The 25,446-nt window shown below is 41.9% G+C and overlaps 1 protein-coding gene across 1 annotated transcript in view; it reads right to left on the bottom strand.

Annotated features, from left to right (window-relative positions):
• LOC118779606 (neurexophilin-2) overlaps window positions 1-23,806 on the bottom strand; it is a 32,557-nt gene extending 8,751 nt beyond the window's left edge. The window contains exon 1 of the mRNA XM_036531780.1: window positions 23,753-23,806. Coding sequence (XP_036387673.1) covers window positions 23,753-23,806 — 54 coding nt within the window. The remainder of the gene's footprint in view (window positions 1-23,752) is intronic.
• Between the last annotated feature and the right edge of the window lie 1,640 nt (window positions 23,807-25,446).

Below are 25,446 nucleotides of genomic sequence, written 5' to 3'. Positions count from 1 at the left end.
CCCCCCCCAATCTCCCATATATCCAGGGTCACACTGGGAAAAAAAAAAGGGGGGGGGGGGGTCAAGCTGCATGAATCCGAGCATCGCAGACCAGAGCAGGTGGTCTCAATATGGGGCGCTGGGAGGTGTGATCATGGCACTTTCATTGGTTGTAAATGGGGGCCAGCAGGTTGTGGGGGACATTAAAGCGGGAATGAGAGTGAGGAACGAGCTTCTCGTATTTCAAATTAATTCGGCCTGAAATACACCCGGCGAGAGATAAGATTGAGAGGCACGAAGCGATATTCACTGAGAGAAACACAGCTGTTCTGACAGAACTTTAACACGAGTCTTTTAAGAAGTTAAACTTGATAAAAAAGGAAGCTACGGATTTATTAATGCGAGGAGAATGCTAATATATAACTGACCTATTAAAAAATAAGTGACCTCAAAGACAGCGAGGGAGAGCGGATATCGGAGCCTTCGAGTTTCTGTCTCGAAGGGTGCTGCTGTGAAAATATCAGTCTCGCTGCCGACTCGCAACCGACGCGCTTAAAGGTTTCAGAGAAGATAAAGCATGGCTCTGCGTTTCTACCAGAGCAATCGTGGAAGACGGGAAAATGTTAAATATGAAAATTTCAAATAAAAGACACCGTGTGGCCAGTCAGTGAGCAAACTGACATTTCTTTTTCATTTTTAAAAAAAAGAGAGATATTCAGTTGCTAAATATTCAAAGTAGCATCTGGGGAAATCCATCAGGGGGGGAAGTGAAGTGGAGGGAAGGGCTCTTGATTTAAGTCTCTCTCCCTAATGGTGTTCACTGATTTTAGGAGGCTCTGGATTCATTCAGTGTAATTGATTTAGCTGCTGAATGATTGTGGAGGCACGAGTGTTCGTTCGTAATGCGTCTGAGCTGAAAGGGAGATGTATGCGGTGAGGAGGGGAACATCACCACGCAGGGGAGTTTATCACTGTAATCAGACAGAGAAGGCCCATCAGGGCTGGCTCTCTGCAGCACATGGGGAACAGGGCCAGCCCAGGTAAGGGTAATCAAGACCTCACAGTGAGACTCCCAACGGGAAACTCTAACCATTCACAAATTTCCCCTGGTCCTCTGGTGAGCGGCGTACAAAGTGCAGCATTCTTCTCTAACTCACCATTCATTACTCCAGGAAGATTGGGGGGCTATTTTTTGATCCAGAAAAAAAGTATGAATGCAAAATCATCCATTAAATTATCATTTGGTAGACTACTGAATAAATGCTTGGAGACAGTGGAAAGTTCCCTCAGGTTAAAGAAGTTACTTTACTTCGTTGATATGCTACCTTACTGTGCCCTTTGCCTGACAAGTTTAAAAAATGGTTTATCGGGGAAACAATACCATGGAGGCTGTCAGAAAGAGCATTCTGGTCTGTATCAGTCTGCTGTTGAGCAGGCACTGATCAGTAGTCTGCTCTTACATGTCTCTGGATCATCATGTACCACTCTGGTCCTAGGGGCGGACCAGCCCCATCTGCAACTGAGACCGTTCCACACTGATCAATCACTCCCGACGCACAAGAGTCAAGACTACGCTCCCTGAAGGGTGCGGTGTGTGGGGTGAGGGTGGGGGGGGTGGGGGACGGTGTCTTTTTTTGCATGCAGGATGGCAGGCAATGTATCAAAAGATGACAGCGTTCCCATTCTTCTTAAATAAGAGTGGCGAGACTCCTGGCGGTGCTTTAACTTTAATCATTCATCTAAATAACTGTTGCAGAACTCCGCCACTGAGGGGTAGGCAGGCTGCCAGGGAAGTGGAATAAGAACTGACGTCGCACTGCTGAATTTCTCATTTGTAAACGTGTAAACATATATTTGACTCAGATTGCCGAGGCAAACTGTGGCCCCTTCCCAGATTTATGTATTGGCAAGTTTTAAAATTCATGACAGTTAAAGGAGGCGGTGGTGGTGGTGGGGGGGAGATGCGACGGAGAATGGGGAGTGGGGGGGGGCGGCCCCTCTCTGGTCTGGCGGGATGAGCGACGCGTTGAGGCGGTAAGTGACAGTGATTGATGCCCTCGGTGTTCGCAACTTATCAAGCGCGAGCACGCACTCCAAAGAAATAAACAGCAGAAATATCAGAAATAAATAAAAAAATAAATGGAAAAAAGAGCAGAGAATAGAGGAGGGGGTGGAAAAAAAAAACAGAGCCCTATCTACATAATGAATAGAGAAGAGAGGCGTGGGAGAGGATCCCGACCGCAATGGAAAAGGGGGGAGGCGGGGGGAGGTCGAGATATTCGCGGGGGGTACGTGGCGCGGCGGCCCGAGGATGCAGGCGGGAGCCTCGGCCGCGAAAATGAAGCCCAACTTCACCGGCTTTGTTTCCACAGCTCATCAGTGCAGGAGTCGGATGACGGATGGGTTTGTGCCGGCCGCTACGCGGGAGTGTCATAGTTACTCACAATGCAAAAGACCTTCTTTTTCTCCCCCCCCCACCCCCTTTACCAGAGCCAGGCATCCAATTCTTCACACCGCGAAAGCCTGCATCGGGGGAATTTGAGTGGTTTGCGAGGCAGGCGCGCCCGGAAAGTAATTGGATGATTAGAAATAGATGAAAAGACTAAACGTTTCATGTCTCTCTCCTCCTGTGAGTTGGTTTGTGTTGTGTATGAGCGGAGCTTGTCTCCGACTACCGGATCAGAAACGGCTGATCACAGCCTTAATTGGAATTTTGGCAATGGGTCCGTACCCACCAACTCGCTGTGCTCTTTTTCATGGTGAACATGGTGTAAGTATATCACTGCATATCACTCTGTAGCTGAAAAAAAACCAGAATGCACAGAAACAAGGGGTCCTGCTACATATTTTTGCAAAGTAGCACTGTGTACAGATACTAAAAACATGGATCAATTTTGCAGAATCAATATAAACAATGTTAACAGCATTCTTAATATCATTTCCAGTTTGATGATTTCCATACACGTTTTTTTTTTTTAGCGTGTATGCTGTTCTTTTCTGTTCTCATCCCCATCCTTGTTCTGGGATGATCCACGCAAAGCATATTTTTCAAGGACACAGCACGGAGAATGCCTCTTGGGATTTGAAACATCAACCTTTTGGTCAAGGGAGCAGAACACCAGCCACCGCCCCACACTGTTCTTGTCACAATACAGCCTGACGGATGTATGGAACGCAGGCGATCCACTTTGAGTGGTGATAAGTTGGGAGCAAAGAAACCCCCAGGAGTAGGGGTGCGTGAGGGAGGGAACGGCGTCTGCTCGCGTCTTTTCTCATCCAGAACTATTCCGAAACCTCGTCGCCAAGGCTGCACGCTTCACTCATTTCGCTTGCCTTCATTTTCGGGCCTTCATATCAAAAATAAATATGAAAAGAAATGAGAAACCCAAACCTATCTTCAGACAATTGGGGTTGGTGTAATGGTTCTGGTCCCCCCTATCCATCTGTCTAACTGTGCCTATCTATTCATCCACCCACCCATCTACTAGAAAGTCACTGGTACATTTCTGGCCTGTGTGTCTCACTCTCTGACTCTGCGCAGTGCTGCCAGATGGAACAGTCTCTTCGCAGGTCATTTCACCTGCATGCAGCTGTCGAGAGCCGGTGACAGCTGGTAGCCTGGTACACAGACACACATACATTCATGTGCGCAAGCACACACACACACACACACACACACTTGGCCATACCAATGTTCATATTCACATAGTCATACATACTCTATAATGCCTTACATATTACATTAGGGTAATATCAACCCATAAATGCCATAAATGCACACACAAATGCATACATACACACATAAATGCACACCTGCACACGCAAGCACACAAAGTACTACACAAATTGCATTTTGGATGGATACGCTGTACCATACACACATGCGGTGTTTTAAAGATAAGTAGGTAACTAAGAGAAAATAAAATACACTTTCACTGATGCTGTATAAAGTAAAGCTATAAAGATGACGATAAGCAGGCAAATTCTCTTTAGATTAGGACAGATCAGTTTAATGACCTGACCTTGTGACTGAAATAAGTTCACTGGTTTGAGTCCGATGTGGAGCATAGCATTTGGGGTACTGTGTACGCCTGCAGAGTGCATCAAGAAGAATCTGAACAGCCTCTTTTCTGTTCTGACCTGTTTTGAGACAATGCAGCATTGTCCCTTAATGTAACACTATAAAAATCCATACATGCGCATCCATGATTTTAACCAGTACAGTCATTTGTGGCTGAAACCTGCAATCTGCCTCCATCTGGTGTTTGGATTACAGGCGTATGTGTGCTATGCTTACGTGTCCGCATATTGCCATGCAATGCGAAGACTGGACTGCATGTTCCTGGAGCAAAGCAACCAAGAGAGGTGGTGACATTAGAGTATGAGTGCTGCTCACTCCAACATCTTTGTTAACACCTGAGGTATTGGTAGGATTGAAAGTGTGCGTGTGTGTGTGTATGTGGGTACGTGCGTGTATGTCTATGCATAAGAATGTTTAACAACACTTTCAGAAACATATACAATTAAGATCCACTCTGATAGAGAGAGCATCAATGAAAAAGTTAACAGAAAAAGCTCAGGGCACAAAAAGAGTTGAAAAGCTGGAGATCCTGTCAAGCAGTGTTGATACCGAGATGCTTGTAGTAATGGAGCAGAGTAATGAAAATGAGTTTGGGAGGAAAGAGAATTCCAAATATCACACATCTGTTCACAATCAATCTAGCTGCTGATGCAACCTAAACTTCCCAAAATCCTCCACGCACCACAAACACACCTCTCCCCCTTCACTGTTCTCACCTATGTCCACGGGGTGTACATTGGACCCCAAAACAACAAAAGAAATCGATATTGTCTCATATCAATCATATTCACAATGCAAAAACTGAAAAATGTCTGGAAGAATTGGTTTTGGAATCTTCTGGTCCCTTGCAAACTGATATTATCTCTGTTTTTAATGCTTTGCCACAAATGTTTTATGTTATATTAACAGGCGCACACACACACACCCTGTAGATATAGGAATTGGACTGGTGCCAGTCCCAGTAGAGAGCAGGTGGGCAGTAGGAAGGTGGGAGATGGGGTTGCACCATATCTGTCATTTCTAACCAGCTGTGAGACGGTAGGCCAGGGCAGGTCAGCCTCCCAGGACAGGGAAACCTCTCACCCTGACACATCCATCACTCTCCAAAAAGATGCTGTTAATTAGAGCAGCAGTTAATGAGCCAAAGCGGCAAAACACACACACGCGCACGCACACAAACTCACACACACACACACACACACGCACGCACACGCACACACGTGCACACATGCATACACACACTCACGCATGCACACAAACTCACACACACACACACACACACACACACACACACACACACACACACACACACACACACGCGCACACGCGCACACACACATACACACACTCACGCATGCACACAGACATGCATAGCACTTACATGACAAGGAATGCGTGCATAGGAGAGAGTGAAACTTAAAGCACAGATTGGCTTGTTCCCAGAGTCCTCTGTGGTTTTGTAAAAGTTAGGAAGTGCAAAGAGCGACAAATTCTCGGGCAAAGTCAAAGAAACCCGACATTCATTCCCACAGGGCTGGGAGTCCTCTCCCACAATGCCTCTCCAGGGAGAGGTGACCTTCAGGACCAGGCATGAGGAACCATCATTATTCTCCCTCTCTTTGCTTACACCACACAGCCAGGAATAGATGCTTTTCATAGTGAACCGGGTCTTACGAGCCCACTTTCATAGATCGGGTAGCACCTCCCGCTTCTCCGGCTTGAGTTAACATGACAGGGTGTGAGTGAGAGTAACCGCAAAAATGAGCTGAAAATAATTCCAATCAATGCATTGGAATGGAGCAGCGGAGCATTTCATCACAAAAAGCATTCATTTAAATTAATAACCCGAATGAAAATAATTGAGGTGAATCTTGCGAACGTTCTGTGGGGCTATGTCTGTGAGACTGCTGGTGTGGGGCAGGGAATCCATCCTTCAAATCTGTCAAACCCCGATGTCAAACCCCCTCCCCACTGCCCCCCCCACACACACACACCCTCTCTCTCCTTCCTTCCCTCGCTTACTCTCCCACTCCTGCACACAAAACCAATTGGGAAGCCCTCTCATAATCAATACCTTTCACCGGCGTGCAAATCTGCAATAATAAAAGCATTACAGGAGGGTAAAATAGCACAGAATGTTATTAAAATACAGAGAGGGAGTCTTTCTTTCCTTTCCTCTCTCCTGTTGCCTGGAAGAGTGAGAGTGCTGGAGACAGCTTTGCCTTGGCCAGAGAAGGCACTGCTTGATCCTGCGCAATGTGCTCCATTAATGAACAGGCAAGGAGGAGGGTTTGTGTTGCAGGTAGCCCGGGCTTAGCATTCCATGCCGCACACACAATATATATTTTTCATAGGCTGTCTTTTATATTCAGACAGTAGCTCACAGAGCACTCATCTTTATTTCATTTTTTGGATGTTTTTAATTTTGTCTGAGATTATTATTTTTTTTTCTTTTCTTCTACTCCCCCCACCAACTGCTCCTGGGATGAAATTGCATGTTCTCCCTTTTCATATTTCATAACACCTTGTATGGAGGAGACACTATATATATATAATATTTACACACACAGGAACCAACACACAGTCTCACACATGCCATAGATTATATATAAACTCACAGTCCCTCCCTGTCAGTGTGTCTTTATACAGTCAGTGGCTGTACAGGTCGACGCTGCAGTCCTGCATTAAATTTAAAAATACAATGCAATGCGGTTGAATCAACTGTAATTCATTGCCCTTAAATGCAAAGGGAACCCCTCGGTATCATTGACAGCGGCAGGACTTCTAAAACACCACGGCTGTTCATATTCTGTCACCAAACAATGAGATTATTCAGGTGTAGTTTCGGTTTTCAAAATCAGAGCTAATAAAACAGATAAAAAAAAAAAAGAAAAATGAAAGTAACTATCTCCACCCAGATCCTCTATCTCCTCCTCTTTTTATCTGCCGATATTGTACTCGGTGGCTTGCATCAGGTGGCATTGTCTTCTGTGTTATTAGAGCTCTGCATAATTTGTTGGCATGGTGGTCCCCCGCGTGCAGGCAGGGCTTTAAAAGCCATCAGCACTCATTAGCCGGCCTCTCCCTGGGGGGGCTTTAACCCAGAATGACTCTAATCCCATCAATGTACTCTGCCTCTTTTACTATACCATGCCACCACTTTGTTTACCCATTTGTTTGTGCACTTCCTCTACTGTTTACCGACCCTCTGAACCTGTCCTAATTACTGTATCGCTTAAAGTGGTCCCCAGTTGCCTGAAATTTGTACCGCTGTCAGCGTGCCCCTGCTTCTGTGTGCTCGTGTCTGTGATTGTGGGTGTCTGTGTCCCCGGCTGCACATGAGCTCCTGCAGGTCTGTGGTCCTGTTTCTGTGACCGTGTGTATTTGTGCCTCTGGCTATATGTGTCTGTAGTGTGTGTTTGTGATCCTGTGTCTGTGCTTCTGTCTGTTTTTGTCTCTATTGTAGGTCAGGCGATTGTGTGTTTGTGTTTCTGTCCGTATAACATCTCTAGTGTGTGTTTAAGATCTTGCGTCTGTAATTATGTATTTTTGCCCCTCACTGTATGTGTGTGTGTTTAGTGTGGGACAATGACTGTGTGTTTGTGCCTCTGGCTGTATGTGTCTCTAATGTGTGTTTGTGACACTTTTTCTGTGACTGTGTGTGTCTGTGCCTCTAGTGTGAGTCAGTGATTGTGCATGTTTTGTGTTTCTGGCTCTGTACATCTGTAGTGCGTGTTTACAATCTATGTGCCTCTCGCTGTATCTGTCTCTACTGTGCGTTTATGATATTGTGTCTGTGGGTATGTATTTTTGCATTTATAATTTTTGTGTGTGCATTTTTGAACAGTCACACGCAGCAGTGACTGTGAGTGTGTGACTTCCCAAACTTGAGGGTGTGAGAGCAGAGGAGGATATCTGACTGTGTCTTCGCCTGTGCCTTACAGCACCACATGAGCGTGCAGCCCTACCCTGAACTGAATAAAAGAAACACAGGACAGCGGAACAGATACAGGGGACAGCATCACTGTGCTGTCACGCCTGAGGGAGATACAGTACCAGTCAAAAGATTGGACACACCTGATTAAGATAACAGGAAACATGCATTCAAACACATTTTGATCTAAAGACATGCTTAAAATGCTTGGAATTTGTTTCTTAGGCAAATATAAATAGTGATAGTTGATGCCTGTGTATGAATTTCTTTCCAAAAAAAAAAAACCCAATTCTTTCTTTAAAAAAAATTTTTTTTTTGCTACTTTGGAGAATCTAAACTATCAGATAGTTTTGATTTGTTCGACACTTTTTGGCCACTGCTTAATTCCACTTGTGTTTGTTTCATGTCTTCCAAATCAGACTGGGAAAGTGCATCTGCAAAATGACAAAAGGTCATAATGGTAATGAATTTTAAATTGACAATTACACATTGCACACAAGCAATCAAAACAGACAAGTATATGCATTCTCTTGTTATCCATATGAAAGCTAAAATCACATCTGATTTGCATTTGTATGGAATGTTTTTGGCACGATGATAGGTACCCAGATCAGAGACTGTAAAGAGAATTGCCTTCAAAGTCACACATTCCCAACATGGACATGACAGATAGTGTTTTAATGTCTTTAAATTCCTATTCTTTGGATATGATTTACTAGGCAATGCAAATGTATCTACTGGAGAGTGTGGAGTTTGGCTATTTGCTGTGATTAAAGGGATATCAATATTTGGCCTGCAGCGTTAAGTAAAGTTCCCCCCTGGCCATTAGGATGGGGTTGCTGACCCCCAATTTGGAAATCATGCACAGGGCAAAAAGTGGAAATGCTGTGGAGGAGGGTTTCTCTAAACAATTTAACCAGAAAGGATAAAGTAGGTGGGATTTTTATAGTAGTAAACCAGTTTATCCAGATTTGGTTAGTTGTGTAGGGATTGCCCTCCATTGGTGCAACCCACCCAGATATCACTCAACTGTATATAGCTTTGAAATGGATTTCAATTATTATTATTGCATTTTACCCTTTCTCACCCAGCTGATGTAGTTGCCAATTGCCCCACCGTGACAACCACTTACACAGGAATTCAGGGTGATGCGATCAAGGTAACCCTCTAATGCACATACACACCTAACATTACTTTTTACATACAGTCTCACACTATATTAGGAGGTAAGTGCAACTGGAGGATAGGTGCGGACCCCCCCACCCCCACCCCACAGACTCTGTCTCAGTGTTTCTCAAACCTCTCCTGGAAGACCCCTTGTCCGGCATGTTTTAGATCTCTCCCTGCTCCAACAAGCTGATTAAAATGGTCAGTTTGTTATTAAGCAGCTTCAGGAGTTCATAACGAGTTGATCGTTCGAATCGGCTGCGCTGGAGCAGAGAGAGATATGAAACATGCAGGACAGGGGGTCCTCCAGGGGAGGTTTGAGAAACCTCTGCGCTGATCTGATTAACACACAGGAACCAGAACAACTTGCAGGGGGCTGATAATTGTGTGACAAGGACACCCTGGCTGACCCTGGCCCCACCCTGATCACCAGTGGAACAAAGCCAGCTTGTTGCACCAATGAGGGCCTTAGGTTATTGTTGGCAAATGACACAGTTGGATTTGAACCAAGATTTTGCAGCAAGAACCCCTGTTGGATTTTTACAAAATTCCATTCATTTATCTTTATTTACCGTTTATATGTTGTAGCATCCAATACTGATGGTGGCTAGTTGTTATGCTATGTTACATGATTTCAGCAAATCAAAGATATGAACAAGTCATCAGATTAAACAATATCAAAGTATTGTTTAAATTATGATGCTGGGTCAAATACAACATAAAGGTTTAACAGCTGGATAATCAGTAGTATTAGAAAAAATATCACACATTCTCAGTGTTTCGAGTAATCTGTATCTAATCTCTTGTATATTACCTTGTTTAACATGAATCCTGTTAACATCACATTCTGAAACATTTCTGAAACAACTCGCCACACACTCTTTGGTTTAAATGCTAGATTAACTCTTTTAATATCAACATTATACCATTTATTGTCACTCTACATGGCTGTTGAACATTATGAACAAACACCCATTCAAAGTTAGCAGGATGGTGTTGCAGAATGGTTAGTGAGCTTGTCATAACTGGCAAAATGTCTCAACTCAACTCAAAGCAGTCAACAATGTACACTTTTAGAATGACATCAAAATTCAGCTAATGTGCATCGTTGATGTTGAGGCTTGTGAGACATCTCAGACAGAATCAGTTGTAAAAAGTACCACCGACTAGCAATATGCTGTTGCTTGCTTCAGCTACTCTTCTGCTGCCTGCATCACTAGCTATGCTTCTGGAGTGGTCCTAATGTCAAATCTCAAGTTTAATACGGAGTTTATCAGTGTGACAAGCTCAGACAAAACAGGTGCATTTCATATGTAACTCATTCAAGCATTCAGACTAAATTCTTTTATATGAGAAGTTGAATGTTGAATGCACCATTCTGTGCCTGACCATTGTTTCAGTTGTCTTTAAAATGTCTTTAAAATGCAACCAGCAAAAAGAACAGGATAAAATACTTGGGAATTATATGTTATCTTTGTCCTTTGTATTCTCTTCCTTTTTGTCAGTTACAACAGGATAGCCAAAATAGTGGCTCATTTTTAAGTGTATTGTTTCTCGCTAGCAATGTTTGCAATATGTTTCAGTAGCATTGTATATATGCTGTCAGTGCATGCTGGGTTTGCTCCTCTATCTTGATATACTGAGATAAGTTAACATCAATTACAGAAATACTGTATAGCTGTTGACATGTTCTTAAAGCACAATGCTCTACACTCATTCATGAACAAATACTGTGGTCAAGCACACTATGTGGTTACTGAAGACACTGAACTTTAACAGTAAATTGCCATGTAATATTGCAATAAAGGTACAGCGTAGCAATGAAAAAGGATAAAATGTATTAGTTTATGAATTCGTTTTCTTTATAAACTGCATAGGCATGTTCAAATACAGTTTATGTATCATGTTGCACAGTGGAATTTGATCATACTGTAACACTAGTAAAATCACACCCTGATTGGTATAACAAATTTACTCGGCACAGTAGAGGTAATATTTTTCAAGTTATCCAGTAGATATTAATGTATAAATGCATAAAAGTAGCTAAAATAATACAAGTTATTAATATGTGATTAGGTCATATTGTGAAAATATTGCCACAAATAATAACAATCTAGAATTAATCAAGTCCTTTAATCAGCTTCTCTGAGCTTCCATGTCTAACTAGAAATATACTGTGTGGGTAATGTACTGGCATATAAGCATCATTCCCTCTTACCCTCGCTGTAGTCAAAATATTCTATATTTGCTGCAGAACGGAATAGAAATATATAATTTACAGTCGCCAACATTTCATCACTCATGACTTGTTGCCAAATTATAGTCAATATGCTTTCAGCAGTAATAATTCAGTATGCATAGCCCTGGTACAACTATTAAACAATATTTTCCCAATCGATGACAAAAAATTAATGTACAACCACAAATTGTATGGATGCAAATGCAAGGCCATTCATGAAATTGGAGAAACTGGGACATTGGATACTGAACTTAAATGGTGTAGATATTACTCTGTACCAATCTGAAAAGCAATAGCTTTCATCACAGAATCATATAAAATCACACTGTTTGAAATGACAATATGGTATTCCTCAAGGTGCCATTCTTGGACCTTTGGCAGTGGATTTCAAGAGTTGATAAAAATATTCTAAATTAAAATGACATGAAATTACTATTGATGAGAACCTACACCATAATGGTATCAAAAATATAATTATTCCACAATAATATGTTTATTGTTATCTATAATCACCAACATGAATCAATATTTCACAATGATTTATACTATAATATTGTTTGACAAAGTAATTATCAAACAAATTTAAGGAGAGTATTTTTTCTAGAAAATAATGATCTGTATGATTTGTTGGATTCTGAGAGAAATGAACAGTTGGTCGTTTCCACCAATTTGTAATACCGAATATCCATGATATAAATAAATTCTGAATCAGTTTGTTTACAAATGTAGACATAAATTGCTTCCTGAGGGCTTTCTTGACTTTTTTTCAAACAGGTTTTCAGCTGCATTCGCATGTAACATGACAGACTGATGAACTCCAATATCCACACTTACAGTAAGAAGCTCCCTTGGGCAACACAACAGCTATAGAAGCTTACTTCTACAGAATAACCTCAGCGCATAAATTAAGAGTTATCACACTTCATATTTTTCAAAAGCAATCTTAAAATATGCCCCGTAATCCAAAATATTACACAACAACATTTAACAATTTAACAATGAACAATATTGTCTGCTCATATTTTATTTTATCTCATTCATTTAGTTTTATGACTGAGACTACTTCTATGGGCATCTTTTATAATATTTTATTGACTTAATAGCTGTTTGCTCCAATCCCACATATAGTTGACATGTTCAGAATATGGAAGGTTGTAGTGGTTTATTACTGCACCTGTGCATGTATTTTTCATTTGAGATATGTATATATATTTTTCTCCTTTTTAAAAAATTACACATCAAATCAACTTAAACAAAAGGACACACATTTAACACACACACTTGCACGTGCGCGCACACACACACACACACACACACACACACACACACACACAGAAAAAAGGTCTGGATGGAAAGTTTTAAGTTTAAATTTTAAAAGATATTCAGTGTATCCATTTCAAGTCTGATCAGCTGCAGCTGATTTTATTTCCAGAGATAACGCAGAAATACGCCAAGGATCAGACATAATCCATTAAAACTCCATGTCCGCTCATTCTTTAAACATTGAAGGAGGAAACATTATTCCCCTGATGGGTGGGTTTCTGCGGCGTTTAGTGACTCCTTTCCGGTGAAAATCTCCCCTCCAGTGAGCACAGACAGTGATAGTGTAGCATAAAGCCTTTAAGTGTGCTGTGTGTTGTGCCTTCCTATGACTGTAGTCAAAGGGATGTAGGGATGTAGGGATAAGCATACATTCATCTGCCCCACAGATTAGTAACCCAGATTCCTACAGAATTACAACCTAGAGTACACATCGACATACTTACCTGCTATCGACTGCTCAATCTGCACTTACTCAACAGAATCCCCTTTCTTCTGCAATCAACAACCACGTTACAAGAAATGATTTCACTCACTCACACACACACATACACACACACACACAAACACACGCACACACACAGATTGCATGTAAAAGTTGCATTGTAAAAATTGCTACAACCTTGTCAGGTCTGATCCTACCTTAATTCCAGAATTTATTCAGAAAGATAAATTTTGTAGTACATACTCACTTTATTGCAATACATTCAATACAACATGACCTTGTCGTGCTGAGCTCTTTGCTATCTATGATCATTCATATTTTGTTGAATGACAATTTCAATATTTTAGTTGCAGTATTTATTGTGTGGCTGTAATTGTGTTTTCTGTACTCTAAATATTATTTTTATGCTTCTCCCAAATGATCGTGGGTCACCTCGACTATATTCCATTAAACACATTTAATTCAAAGCTGTGTTATAGACGAAGTCTGTGATTACAGTCTCAAGGTCCTCAGAGGTGACATTATGCCGCCACAAGGACAAGTTTTTTTTAGTAATTCAGGTTTACAAGGCTACATGGCAGTTAATCTCTCAAAGATCTTTTTTTAATCTCTCTTTCTCTCTCTCTCCATCTCTCTCTCTCTCTCTCTCTCCTGCCCTGTCTTGTGATTTATGTCTTCCCAAAGCGCTATCCAGAGCAGGTCGACTCCCACTGCGCATCAGTGTTCTGCAAACCATCATTACAGCCCCTGCATCAGCAGCCCTGCTTCCCCCACACCTGTACTCCGGCGGCACATCTGCTGCCCCGCCCTCTCGCTGCTCTACCGTCTCCAGCCAGCGTTCCACGCGTGCTGTTGTCATGCTGCCCTTTGTAACAGTATCTGTGTCTCACATTACACTGTGTATTAGTGATACAAGTGATACAAGTACTGTATTGACCTGAATATAAGGTGCTCTCATTATAAGATGACACCAAGTTAGTGTACACCTATTTTTCAAAAACTGTACACTAAGGTACCCCGTTAAATGAAAAACATATAACTTCATGAATCAATGGGAAAAAAATGAACATTGCTCATTTGCTAGCTGCAGCCACAGGCTCAGTTATATACTACAAGTCCCATAATGCACTACAAAGATGCCAAGGCAATTGGAGGATCTGGCACTTTTCACTGGCAACATCTTAGCAACTGATAGGCACCTGATGGAGGTATGACTATTTTGTCAAATGGGTCTTATTTTTAGAATTGGTAAGGAAAATTCAGGATTTAATTTTTTTTGTGGTATACTGAATTTCTTTTTAATGGATCACAAACATGAGTTCTGCTGGACTGCTGCCACTTTCTATGGTGAGTAATAAAGCATTCCCTATCCTCGTGTCCATTACTCATCACACAGGTGAGCCTCTCAGCCCTCCATCTCTTCAAAAGGTTCAGCCTCACTCACCAACATCAAAACTTAAAATGTAGAGGAACAAAGGGAAGAAAAAAAGCTCAGCCTCATGTGAGAGTGATCAGAATTGCACACAACAGATTATTAATCTCAGCCCATGGTGGCAGCCTACAAAAGGACATTTTAAACGGTTAACATCCCTGCATTTCTCAGCCCGCACTCCTCTATGAGCTCTGCTTGTGTTCCTCTCTCTCTCTACTCACAGACCCAACCCCAACAACCTCCTCTGGGCAAGCTTGGACCAAGTTAAAGGAGTGAGAACCTAGTCCCACAGCCACCGCCAACACCTCCCCCCCCCACCCACCCACCCAACTTGGGCTAATTAACTAAAACCCAATCTGAGATTTTATATTATTGAACACTGAGAGCTGCAATCTCTGATCCAGCAACGTCCAGAGAGGCCCGCAGCATAGCTGCTCGAGCCAGGGAACAAGCAGAAATATAACCCCACAACTTGGGCACAAGTACAGAGCAGCCTGCAAGATATGGGAACCCACTTCACATATATTATTCTGAGAAGGGCTAAATTTTAATCAGCTTCTCCTGCAAGACTTTTTAGAAGCTGCTGGCATCAAAGTAGGATACAGAGGAAAGGAGGAAGAGGAAAAGGTACAAGAGGAAGAGGAAGCATACGAAATCACAAGGACAGGAAAGAAACACTGGTGTGAGAGCAATGATGAGGGGAATATGTTAATGAGATCGCAATGCTTTAAAATAGCCACACAAAATGGTCATGAGACAAAAAAGGCACAGGCAGAACAGGAAAAAAGCGTCCTGGAGACAGAGTTAAATTCCGATTGTGCCAGATTAACAGATTGACAAGACTACACTTTGTTATTGTTGTTCCTCTTTTTGTATTTATGATTTGATTTTAGAGGCTACATGAATTTTAATATTAAAAAACTGTAATAAAGGCCTTAGGACTCTTGTACGACTGGCGGATTTGAATGTGATTTTCATTCTTTTATTTAATATATTCTTAAAGGTAAGAGCCCGCACATCTTGCACAGGTCATCGATTCAGCTGAGAGGATGTGTGTCCTTTTTTTTTCTCCAATAAACACAGTGCATGTCTGAATCAATGCATTACAAGCACGGTTGAGATATTAAAAAAATAATAAGAACTAATCCTCCGCTGTCACCGGCACATCTGCACTCAGACGCGCGCTGGCCTGACCCTGAGCGGTCCCTGCCCCCTGCACTGTGAGTTATGATATTTGGTGTCACCCGGATTACTCTTTAATATTTCATTACATGCACAAAATCCTGCTCCATATATCTCTCCCAGGTATGTCACTATTAATCACAGACAACACTGGGAAAACCAAGGCTGTCTAATAACTCAAGCAATGTACCATGCACACATTCTCACTGACCAGGAACACACATATGTGCAGGCGTACCGCTTTCTGTGTACACATCTCGACGCAGACGGACGAGCACAAACACAAATAGATGCACGCAAGCAAGGTGAGCGTTCCGTGCCGTTCCTCCTCTGACAAGACTACCAGCATCACATCATCTCCGAGCAAAGCGGTTACTTATCAAGCGTGTTAGCGTGTGCGTCCTGCTTGAAAATGTACACAATATCAGGAGCAGCCCATTCCCTGCAGATGCGATCTATTTCCTGACGTCTTTCAAAGTTACTGCAGGGAACGCCGCTCGCATTTATTCGGCTCTCACTCTACACCGATGACTAGGGACCTCTGTAACTGGAGCGGCAGCGCGATCTAAAGTAGGGCTGACCACTTCAGCTGCTTACTCTCCCGTGTATTCAGAGATGCAAAGGAGGAGAAAAAAATAACAAACACCCTCACAGCAAAAATTAAAAACTGGGGCCTGATAAAGATAAAGTCTCAGCCTTGTCAGACCGGTGGTGTTTTCTGCGTATGATTTAATACGACGAACGTGAAGTGATGGAGTCCAGACCTATCAGGAGAGAGTCCAGCACAGGCGTTAACAAACTCCACCTCTGTGCTTCTTTATTGGTTCTCACAAAGTGGTCATTTCCTTCTCTGCATCCCGGCTGTAATACTTCACAGGTAATTGCGCCGTAATAAATAATCTGTTCACCAGCCAGCCTCGAAAACCTCTATCCATCGAGGCTTTCCTCATTTTCCATTAGTTGTCTGGTCTATTCATTTTCCATCTCCCCCCCCTGTCCGACTCACTGATATAAAGGTGCGTCTGTCACGTTTCTTATTGCGTAGGATGAGTTTATTGCCAAGAATATTTGTGAATTGATTCCTTTTTAGATGCTATAATCTGTTACATTTTTATTCTAAGGTGCAATTTTCCAGGAGAAGCGGTATGGAAAGTGGACGAGTAATGATACATTTGTAATCATGCAATCTCATTTTGGGAAATGAAGACTCCTGCGCTCTACCCAGAACTGAAATAATGCATATTGGGCATCTAGATCCAGCTCGTCTGCAACATGAGCTAAAAAGATTTACCCAGTAAGATGGTCTCGGATGTATAGACAGCGTGTATGTATTCCTACACATCTCCTCAGCTGGATTCAGTACAGAGGATGGCCCCGGACTCCTCTGCTGTTGGGGAGTGCGGACGCCCAGATAGAGTGAGGCAGCAGCATCTGTCGGCCGGGCAGCTCCAGAGCAGCCTGGCGCCTGGCCTGAGGTCTGATGCCGAGCCCGGTGCCCTCAAACCCACCCTCCCGCCTGGGGAGCGCTGGACTACTTTTAAAAAATGAAACACATCTGTTCCGCCCAGACACTTCTTTCTCCGCTGTTGGGCTGGGGTCGTTTAATTGGTGGCCTCTGATACCGCCGTGGCCGGGGCTGGTAAACACCGCACCGCTTCCCCCTTCTCTCTGCCCAGGCCGCCAGACCCTGGGTCGCATATAATCAAACACTACAAGCGTGGACCTTGGGAGGCGCAGGCGAGGGGACAGCTTTTGGTCTTGTCAGGTTTTATTGCTTTCCCTTCCCTCTTCATTTTCTTAAAAAAAAAAAATTAAGGGCTTCTTTGGCATCGAGATAAACTGAAATTCTCCCAGTCGTTCATATTATGCCAGCACATACCCACCAACGCCTGAATCACTGCAGCTGCCTGAACCCCGGCAACACTCATGGGCAGCGTATCCACCATGGTGTCCACCATGCAGCCTGTGAAGCATACATCTGCCTATGAAATATAAAAATTCCAGCTTTGTTACAAGAATGCTCTATTATTGAGTTAAAGAAGAGGGAACTACATCAATAAATGACAAGAAGCATTATTTTTTAAACATGTATTTCTTCGGACATAAAATGAATTCAAATATGATTACAGCCGTGGTTCCAAATCTTACTCAAAACGGTACTGCTGCAGTTTGTGCTGCTGACATGTCTGTAGCGCAGTCTGTAGCAGATCCATATTTTCAATATGGCATAGTGGTATTCAAACGTTTACAGATAGGTCCCCTCTGGACATCTGATAATCTTGCTCCCCCACACACACTTGTTTATAAATTCATCTCATTTAATTTGAGTTTGAAAAAAAAAAATCTGTTTGCTTTCCCACCAGCTGGGCATATCTCCGTTTTAAATGGTGTTTTAATGTGGCTCAAACTATTGAGCACAAGAGTTGCTGCACATAAAATATGGTGCAGCTGCACTTTACCACTTCCTATAATGGAAATAAATCCATAATACAACTAAACTAGGTCTCGTAATATTTTTGTGTCTTGTTGAGTCTTTCAGTAGGATCTGGTCAACTAGACTCTAGTTGTGCTGATCAGTCAAAAATCATTAATGTTGTGTTCTTGGTTTTCCATTTCCTAGCCACCTCTGCAAGCTACCATCAGAGAGACTCTCAGAACACTACTAAAACCAAAGGAAAATAATGATTTGGTTACTGAAAGAACAGTATTGCTGGATGACAGCATTGTTCAAAGTCTGTCAATACAATAAAGGTCCAAGTGAAAGCCAAAATGTATTTGTAAATCAATGTGACTGGGCTTTTTGATGTATTTGCATGCACTCCAACAGCCCCAATAAGGCAGAGTAGGTCTACGCTCCAGCCACACCTCATTGTGGCCAGTGAGTAAGAGGCACATATTCTATAGACATCCTACAGTAAACACATAAAGTTATTATTACGAAATCAACTTATGTTCAATAGTCATGTTTTCTTTACCATCAATTTCTCCATAGTATACTGTACCTCTGTGAGACAAATATTCCCTTTTTTGTTCTATACTTCACTTACATGCCGCATTGTGATCCAACATTCCATTTTGAAGCACAACTAAGCCAGTAACCTAACCCAAAAAAACCATGCAAAACATGGAACGGCAGTACAAAACAGCAGTTTGGAAAAGATATGCTTTTTGTGTAACAGTTCCCTTTTCTGGATTGCTTACAATTCTAATTTTTGCTCTTTGAGGTACTATTATCGATAAAAATACCTTCCGTAGACATGGACAAAATATGTGTGCCCAAAGCTAAAACTTTAAATGCAAGTCAAACAAACCTCTTTTTATGAGGAAGTGCAATTTATTCCTGTATTGCAGACAGTACATTTCTAATCAGGGTGTTATTAAAGCGTCTACCTGCAGTCCGTACATCAGTTTAGAATTCGATCTGCCAGGTAAGCTGCAGCTGGCAAATTGTTTTTGAAAGGGGGAACAGTCAGCAGAAATAATATGATTGCTTTTGTCCTCATCAAGTAATGGATTAAAACAAATAATCGGTTCGCACACAGTACATTTACTCGGCAGATTAGGGAAGAATTGTACAGAACATTTCCGTAACCCCGGCCTGCTGACAGTTCTCCACCTGCAGGAGAGCAGGTTGTACTCAGGGGAAAAACATTAAATTATGATATTATTAGAAATGACAGAATATTAACTCCTAAATGTGCATTATTCTCTACAGTAGACAAACTGAGCAGACTGTGTTTGTATTTCATGCATGCAGACACTGCAGTGTCGCTGAACAAGGTTAGTCCCTCTAAAATGATCACAAAGTTCCTGTAGTGAGCGCTGGGCATGTCATTAAAGCATAACATGAGATGGTAAATGATTCCCGGGCGCTGTCTCCTCACTTTCACAATGATGCTGTCTAAATGCTGGCACTTTACTGACGTCTTTGTCATACTTAATCACTTTCCAGGCAGTGTGTGTTCGAAAATCTCCTTTTAGGCTCCGCCCAGATGACCCCTGCAGTAACAAGGAACAAGTCTCATATTTTAATCCCAATTACGTCTGGCTACTTAAGCTTTGTGACGTCAACAGGGCAGCCTACATTCATTGTGAAATGCTTTTGACATACAGAAAAACAACATGCTCACACATGTATGTATATGTGTGTATACATTCTTGTGCACACACACGCAGACACATGCAGGGATACACATGTGCACACACGCTTGCTGGTAAGTGCTTCCACACATACACACACACACACACACGCACGCACGCACGCACGCACGCACGCACGCACGCTCGCACACATGCACTCACGCACATGCACAAACACACACACACACACACACACACACACACACACACTCACTCTCTCTGTCTCTCTCTCTCACAGAAATACTTAACCCAGGAAAATTAAATAATATAAAAATCAACTAAATAAATGCATTACATATATAAATAAATAATACTGCAATTAATGTGATTCAATCTTTCCAATGTCCCAGGGGTAAAGATAGATGTTTTTAACTGCATGATAAAGGGATTTTATCAGAGAGAGATTGAAATGTTTGCTTCAGTATCAGTTAGTTACAGACAGGAGAAGAAAATCCTTATTCTCTCTGTCTCTCTCCAAAATACAGTAGAGAAGCCTTAAGACTTCAAAGATTGAAATTAGGGGAATTTTAAAAATAAAGCTCCCTTTTCTTGCCATTGTTATTCATATTTAGAAACATTGAGTTTTTGTTTAACTTTACAACCCACTGATTAAACAAACACTAACTCCCCTCTCAGTAAACTGACAATGATGTGTCAACAGCTTAAACTGTTGGAAGAAAATGTTAGATATAATATTTGCATTGTTTGACATTTACCGAGATAGAGCTATTTTCTATACATCTGTTTGTTTTACATTTAGATTTTGCTGATCTATGTCGAGAGTCTGCATTAGATGTATTATGTCCAGATTCCTGGAACTTTCATTTCAGACCTCAAATGAAGACTTCCAATTTTATGGCGTGGTCACCCCAGTGACTTCAGCTTCATTTTATGCAGCATCCGCAGTGGGTTTAAAAGGGGTGAAAATGGGTGATTCTTTATGCAATGCAATTCAATTCATTATTCCTTAGGAAAGAGTCACCACTCGTTGAGGGTCTTTTAGTCTCAAATTCAAATTTCAAATGTATGTCGTTTTATATCGTCAATAATAAATCTATAACTAATGGAGTTTGAAGCTGGGTTTGCTCTCACTTCAAATGCGTGAGTAGTTATCTTAAAGTCAGTTATGTTAAAGCCACCGAAGCGAATTTTTAATCATTCTTCCACACTGCTCCGGCTTTGGTGCGCCTCGGGACTCAACGCTTCTGAGCGTCCCACGGCCCCCCTCCCTCTCCACCACCCCCCACCCCCACCCCCCTTCCCGTACGCAGCAATTCAGTACCAGCGCTCGAGGACAGCGCAAGCTTCTCAATGCACATTGGACAAGATTCGATATTGTACTTTGATTTCACATAGATGTCAATTAACTACAAGTCAATGACAAATGGTCATTGTCACTGAACCTTTCATGCTGACATTGTCACAATGACGAATATTACAGGAATAATTAATATTTTATAAGAATATATTATTTAAATTGGGCTATATGGTGGAGCTTGACGACCCAAGGTCATTTCAAAAGGGTAAACAAAATAAGACGGACGTGTTTTTTTTTCTTAATTTAATTCATTGTTGCTAGTGTTACTGCATGTCATAACTTTCATAACATATGCATTACATGCTGAATAAAGCGCGCCAAACCATTGCCTTTACAAGAAGTGGTCACAATTTGTCTTCATCTGACGGATATTTACAAAACGGCAAACCTCAACGGTAGAAATTTTTTTGATGTAGTGGTAGGGCTTCTCACGGATGGACTTACTTGACACGCACCAGTCAAGTTTACACCACCTGTCTCTGGCTCACATTCCTCACACTGTTGTTGCTAAAAACAAATGATGTCAAACCGCCAGACAAAAAAAGATTCGTTTTAAACGTTGAGGCTGCTTTTAAAGCTCCTTGAAGATAGCAAAAGGGGATTTTTTTTCACCGGGCTGCTGCAGATCAGTTATGACAGAATCAGGTGAATGTTTCTGCTTATGCCTTATCACTGGCATTGACACAAAATATTGAAATTTCCAATAGTTATGATGATAATAATAATAATAATAATAATAATGTTTTACTACAGATATTTATAAATTTATATATAATTAAACCAACGTTACAACAAATCATTGTGTGTATGTCGTTGTACCGTGTTCTGTTGCGGGGCCTACAGAACAGTACAGACTGACAACACTAGTGGTGGAAAAAGAACGACAGCAAAAAAGCTGTTGGCCCCGATCTTAAAGACAACTCCCCTAATGAATTTTATCAATATAATTTCATACAACTTGAATGTTCTCCAAATAAGCTTGCAGTGGACAGTTGTAACCACCATAAACTTCAGTTCCTTTTATTTAAAATTAAATTCTATAGTCTGCGAATCATTCCTGTTGACGTAAAAACAGGATTTAAACATCTTGAAACATCACTACTTTCGAAAATATTAGTAAAAGACAGAACGTGACACCTCCGTCTCCTCAGAGACCTCTTACCTCAACTTTTGCACCGACGTAATGACAGATGTATGGGCATTGGGGGAGTGATACAGACAGATGGACTTATGCACCTTAATGAAGCCCCCGGCTTCCTTGCAGTTTTTACAGACCTATTAAGCCTAAATTGTAAAGTTAATATTGTTCAGAGCCAGACTTAATGTAGAAGCACGCGCGACGAGTCCCGGCAGTCTGTGTGACCGAAGAATCCATTCTGTCGGATGCTGGCTGGGTTTACACGATTTCACATTTTATAGGCGTGGAGTCACAAGCACCGGTGTATCTCATCCTCTGTCGATATATTAAATATATCAAAGAAGCAAAGTCCTCATGCTATTTTGCAAACAGTAATTCCAGAATATCATCCCCGACCTTTTACACGAGGGTACAATTTCATTTCTTAATCATCTACAATGGAGCTACTCACAACACCAGAACATCGTAATTGAGAAAGAACTGCAATTCCACTGGTTGATCAGAAAATGCACACGCACACCTAAACACACGCACACACAGAGACACAGACACACACACACACGCACACACCTTGTGCTACATAAAGGTTAATAATGCAATACGACGAGCAGCACACGCCGCGGGCAAATAAATACTATACTTCCGTACAGATTGAAGATATAGCTTCGGAGCCGAATAGATAAACAAATAATTAAATGCTTATGAATGCACGAATGAAATAAGAAAAAAAATCGAACTTGGTTGGAAAGCGATATGCGCATACGTAGGGGAAATCGGAAAGCTGCGCGATCTAATAACCTGATAGGCATCAGACAAGCCGTGCGTAAAAGTGTGCGCGCGGAGGGAAGGTGTCGATCTCTCCGATTACATTCTGAAACTAAATTCGGATTCCTTCCGAGCAAGGCGCACTGATATTACTACAGTCGGTTTATATCCCACACCGTTCATCGGCGGACTGCAAAGTCCGTTGGACGATCTGCGCATAGGAAATCACAGAAAGTTTTCATTCCCGTCAAGTGTGCGTCCTTACCACATATAAGGGATTGCAAAGATTTCGAATTTCACAAAGTCTGACAGCAAAACGGGACACCCACCAGAACATGAGAACTACAAAACTCACTTAACATGCACAGGCATAAGACAGTCTTCTCCTGCTCTCCTTACTCACTAACACGGGAAGTATACGTGTGCCGTCCTAACAGGTACCCAACAAGGTAAGAAATTGAAATCCGGCATATAGCAGGAGATTATGCGTACCTGAAACTGAACCCTGCAGTATATGAGATGCGAACCATGTTATTATTCACCAACACCCACCATGAGGTATTGTACAATAACTTTTTACTGCATGGTTTTAGCGCGAGTCATGCGGCTTACCTTACGCAGAATCCACTGGCTGAGGATCACGAAGGTCCAGCGGAACACCCTCATTGCACCTCCCGAACAGCGGACCTCCCTGAGGCTACTAATGTCCCTGGGTTAACATATACAAACAGAGGGACAGTCGGGGATTATGCACGATCCAATAGGCAGGCGGGGGAAAAAAACACGAAAGGGAGGAATGTGTTTCTTAGCTTATTACAGAGTGAATCGTTGTAGTCTGTCAAAAGTCAAATCAGCTTCTAAAGTCCGTCTCAAGATCGTAAAACATATCCATAGGTTTGACCACGGTTGGGTGCTCCCAGAGTCATGAAGTTTGCGGTGGAGCGAAGTCACCTCGCCGGGGAAACACACGGGTGTGATTGGCCGGCAGAACAAGAGCAGAACTGATGTCCTCCACCACAAGACACAGTCTGCCAGTGTCTCCTGTTTTAAAAGCGAGTGCGTTTCCTCCTTCGTTGTTTTCACTGACTCACTCTGCTGGACTCTCTCTCTCTCTCTCTCTCTCTCTCTCTCTCTCTCTCTCTCACACACACACACGCACACGCGCTTGTCTGCTCTTCTCTTCTCTTCCCCCCTTTCCACTTATTGTGTCGGAATGGAGGCTACTGTCTTGAATACCGAATTCCAACCCAACAGGTAGCCCATTGTATATATGTTCGCTTGCACATACACACGCACGCACAGTCTGTTACACATAAAGGTTTTTTCGGATGGAGAGCTTTTTGCGTTCAGGATGGAATAGAGTCAAGTCGATGTGTTCTTGTACATATTTAATTTCTTCTTATGACACAAAGAAGTTTCAACACCAACCAGATGAGAATTTGTGCATATCATTAAACGAGCACACGTTTCGGGTGAGACTTCTTTCGACCTTAGCTTCGACAGCACAGGTCAACACCCAGACAACTACTTTGTTGTTTCCCTCGGGTAATTCAGTAAGTATAGGTCCAACAAAACAGATCAACAAAACAACGACACAAAATAACACTCGATACAAAATAATAAGTGTATTATTTACAATACATTTGACTTGTAACTCTGCATGCATACCGACGTCCATAGGGGAAGTGAAGAAATGCAGATATGTAGATTACACACAACAGAAGGGGGAAAAAAGAAAAGCAAATGAAAATGACGTCTACGATTCTAAGGAAATATAGAACAACATGGTCTAAACTCTTGCATTTTCACTCTGAAGAAAATATTGAGCTGCCCGGCTAAACAGCATGGACACCACATTGAAATTTTGATGGCACAAAAAATGGCCCATGCTAATGAATTGCAGACCTTGCATCTTTAATGTCTGACCCAGTGCCTTAAAGACAACTATTCCCTCATGTGTATACATTGATGGTAGTGTGCATTCCCATTTCACATGTTTTTTGGAGGCGATCTAGTGCATTGCAAAAGTCACTCAGACATTTTTTGTATAAAAATCTATCAATACAAACTGCTGTCCTGATTGAGTCAATCTTTGATTTTCAATATCTGATCAGTCCTGTGAAACAGTTATCATACTGGAGTATCATTCCTATTAAAAATTGTCTTAACATTTGTTTAAGTTGGTATCATTCCAACATGCTTGTATACAGAATCTGTGTATAGCCATCTAGCATATAGAGATTATATAGACTGTGTTTTCATGCAAGATTTTTAGGAAGAAATGAGATGCATAAATAAGAAAACCC

This window comes from Megalops cyprinoides, chromosome 6 (genome assembly GCF_013368585.1).
Source record: "Megalops cyprinoides isolate fMegCyp1 chromosome 6, fMegCyp1.pri, whole genome shotgun sequence".
Taxonomy (NCBI): domain Eukaryota; kingdom Metazoa; phylum Chordata; class Actinopteri; order Elopiformes; family Megalopidae; genus Megalops; species Megalops cyprinoides.
This window is presented reverse-complemented; position numbering and strand designations above follow the sequence as displayed.